This window comes from Alosa sapidissima, chromosome 17 (genome assembly GCF_018492685.1).
Source record: "Alosa sapidissima isolate fAloSap1 chromosome 17, fAloSap1.pri, whole genome shotgun sequence".
In the NCBI taxonomy this organism is placed as follows: Eukaryota; Metazoa; Chordata; class Actinopteri; order Clupeiformes; family Clupeidae; genus Alosa; species Alosa sapidissima.
In genome coordinates this window covers 34,320,016-34,322,296 of record NC_055973.1, presented here as the reverse complement: position 1 = coordinate 34,322,296, position 2,281 = coordinate 34,320,016, and the positions used below count along the sequence as shown (strand labels likewise).

Here is a 2,281-nt window from a genome sequence, read left to right as displayed (position 1 = left end):
TGATTTTTAATGACTTTGTCGCCTGCTTTACATGCAGCGCTGCCTTTGCTCACCTGTCTAATGACGAATGTCAAACTTTCCAAAAGTGTCGTAACACGGAGCGCTGTGACACATCACGCATCGGAGAGCAGGGGCGATGACGATGACGTCGACTTCATGTCTTACATGCCTCTTGGAAAAAGAGGCTAGTCCCGGTGCGCGAGAATAAAAATGCGCGAGAAGCGACTTCACAGAGCAACTTTCAGCTGCTGAAATGCGGACAAATGCGCGCGCGACCGTCGTCTGCACTGCGCTCTGAACGAAAACTGCGACTTACAGATTTCTATCACACACAGGCACAAAGTGCACAACAGCATCTTACTGCGCACGTCGAAGAGAGAGGGGGATACAAAGAGAACAGAAGGCACAAAGGGACGGACACAGAGAAAGACATCGTCTGACCGGACAGAAGCCCTCAGCTGCAGCTGGGTATGCATCTTACGCTCATCATTTCCAAAAGTCAGACCTCCAAACGGACAGATCACAGCAGTATTCGTAAACTGTTTTTAACATTTATTGATAAAAGTCTAATTTTGGCATGGTTTTAAATGGAGGTTAGACTATTTCTAAATGGTCAACCAGTTATTTTTAAATGCTCTCCGCTTTCCGTTTGTAAAATAAATGAATATAATGTGTAGCCCAGGTTTTAACAATTAAGAGATTTTCTTGGAGCGGGAGAACTTTCTTTGATGAAGTTTTGATTTCCGTTTAAGAGCTCAATGTTCCCAAGACGCCGAGATTCTCATGATGAAAGACGAAGAGTGTTTTACATTCTTATTTTCAAGATTTATGACTAACCTGGGTTTTGTCTATGACTGTACATTTTGTCGTCTGTACATTTTGTCGTCAGCCTTCCAATAGACACAAGAGATATTGTTGGAGACTTTGATAGCTTTTGGTGAGCTCATAGATGGGAGCTGTCGCGCGCCTATGAGCCACCACAGCAGCCAGCGGCAGATACCCAAACTTCTATCTCTTTCTCCTACTCTCTCTCTCCTTCTCGTGCAGAATGATGAGCAGTACGGTTATCTCCGTCATCTTCATCTCTGCACTGCTCGTGCACTGCAGCCTGTGTTCGCCGCGCAGGATCTTCGCTCCTCACGTGAGGTAAAGACAACTCCAGAACGGTTCCGCGCGCACCTCTTTCCGCCAAGAGCCGCTGGGCAGACCCCACAGCAAGACAACCAGCTCATACGCAGTGATGCCCTGCCAAAACAGCTGTGGAAATTGGAGCTGTCTATCCAATAATTCATGTCAAATAGCTATTGGCATCCTCATTGTTAATACTGTTCACCTGTCATTTCTATAAGAACAATTCAATGTTAACTTGTATATCAAAAATAACATTCACTGATATGAATGCATCAAGGGGTTGATTTATGTTACAATCTCAACAATCTCTTAAAATGTTTGGATAAAACTGGGATAGATTGCCGTCGCTTCGAGTGGAATAAAGTTATTCAGCTGGGATAAAGTTATTGCGATGCACCACGGAGCCCACCCAAAATCTTGTTCCCTTTCAGATCTGAAAATGCAGATTACGAGGAAGGTGGCAAGTCTGTGTCCGAGGCTGCTTTTGATGCCGACCAAGTCGCCGGAGGCAGTTTTCTGGCCAATCTGGACGAGACGATGTACTATCCCCCAGAAGAAAGGTTCATAACTGTGTTTTAACTATCCACCAGAAGAAAGGTTCATAACTGTGTTTTAGATTCAAGGTTTTCGAGTTTATTGTTTGACCATCATATATCAACCAGTCAAATGTCAGAGCACTCCAAATCTCAGCATAGCTCAACTATTCTTAACTATTCGTTACAAATTCTGGATGATGTTGAAATAGTGTGTTTGGTTCTTTGTGTTACCTTTAATCTTTCTCTCTCTCGCTCTGATATTACAGAACCCAGCGGCACGCAGATGGACTCTTTAACACTGCCTACCGGAAAGCTCTCGGGCAGATGTCCGCGCGCAAATACCTACACAATCTGGTGGCCAAGCGCGTGGGGTAAGTCTGGCGCTCTTCTTAAAGTTGAATTAAACACGCGCGCGGCATTTATACAATTATTTGGACAAATGAACAGCTTTAGCACATAGGAAGGACAAACGATGCCAATAAAAGGCGCACCCCACTTTATGAAACTGCGACCAAGGTGACTTGGCTGCGGTCAACCTTCAGGTGGAGGAATAGACGATGTGTTGCACATATAATTTACGGCGACTCTCCTACTTAGCTACTTAGCATCCCTAC

The 2,281-nt window shown here is 44.7% G+C and overlaps 1 protein-coding gene across 1 annotated transcript in view; it reads left to right on the top strand.

Moving 5' to 3' along the window:
* Positions 1-218: 218 nt before the first annotated feature.
* adcyap1a (adenylate cyclase activating polypeptide 1a) overlaps positions 219-2,281 on the top strand; it is a 4,040-nt gene continuing 1,977 nt past the window's right edge. Inside the window, exons 1-4 of the mRNA XM_042068143.1 lie at positions 219-468; positions 1,048-1,146; positions 1,563-1,691; positions 1,934-2,038. Coding sequence (XP_041924077.1) covers positions 1,049-1,146; positions 1,563-1,691; positions 1,934-2,038 — 332 coding nt within the window. The 5' untranslated portion in view covers positions 219-468; position 1,048. The remainder of the gene's footprint in view (positions 469-1,047; positions 1,147-1,562; positions 1,692-1,933; positions 2,039-2,281) is intronic.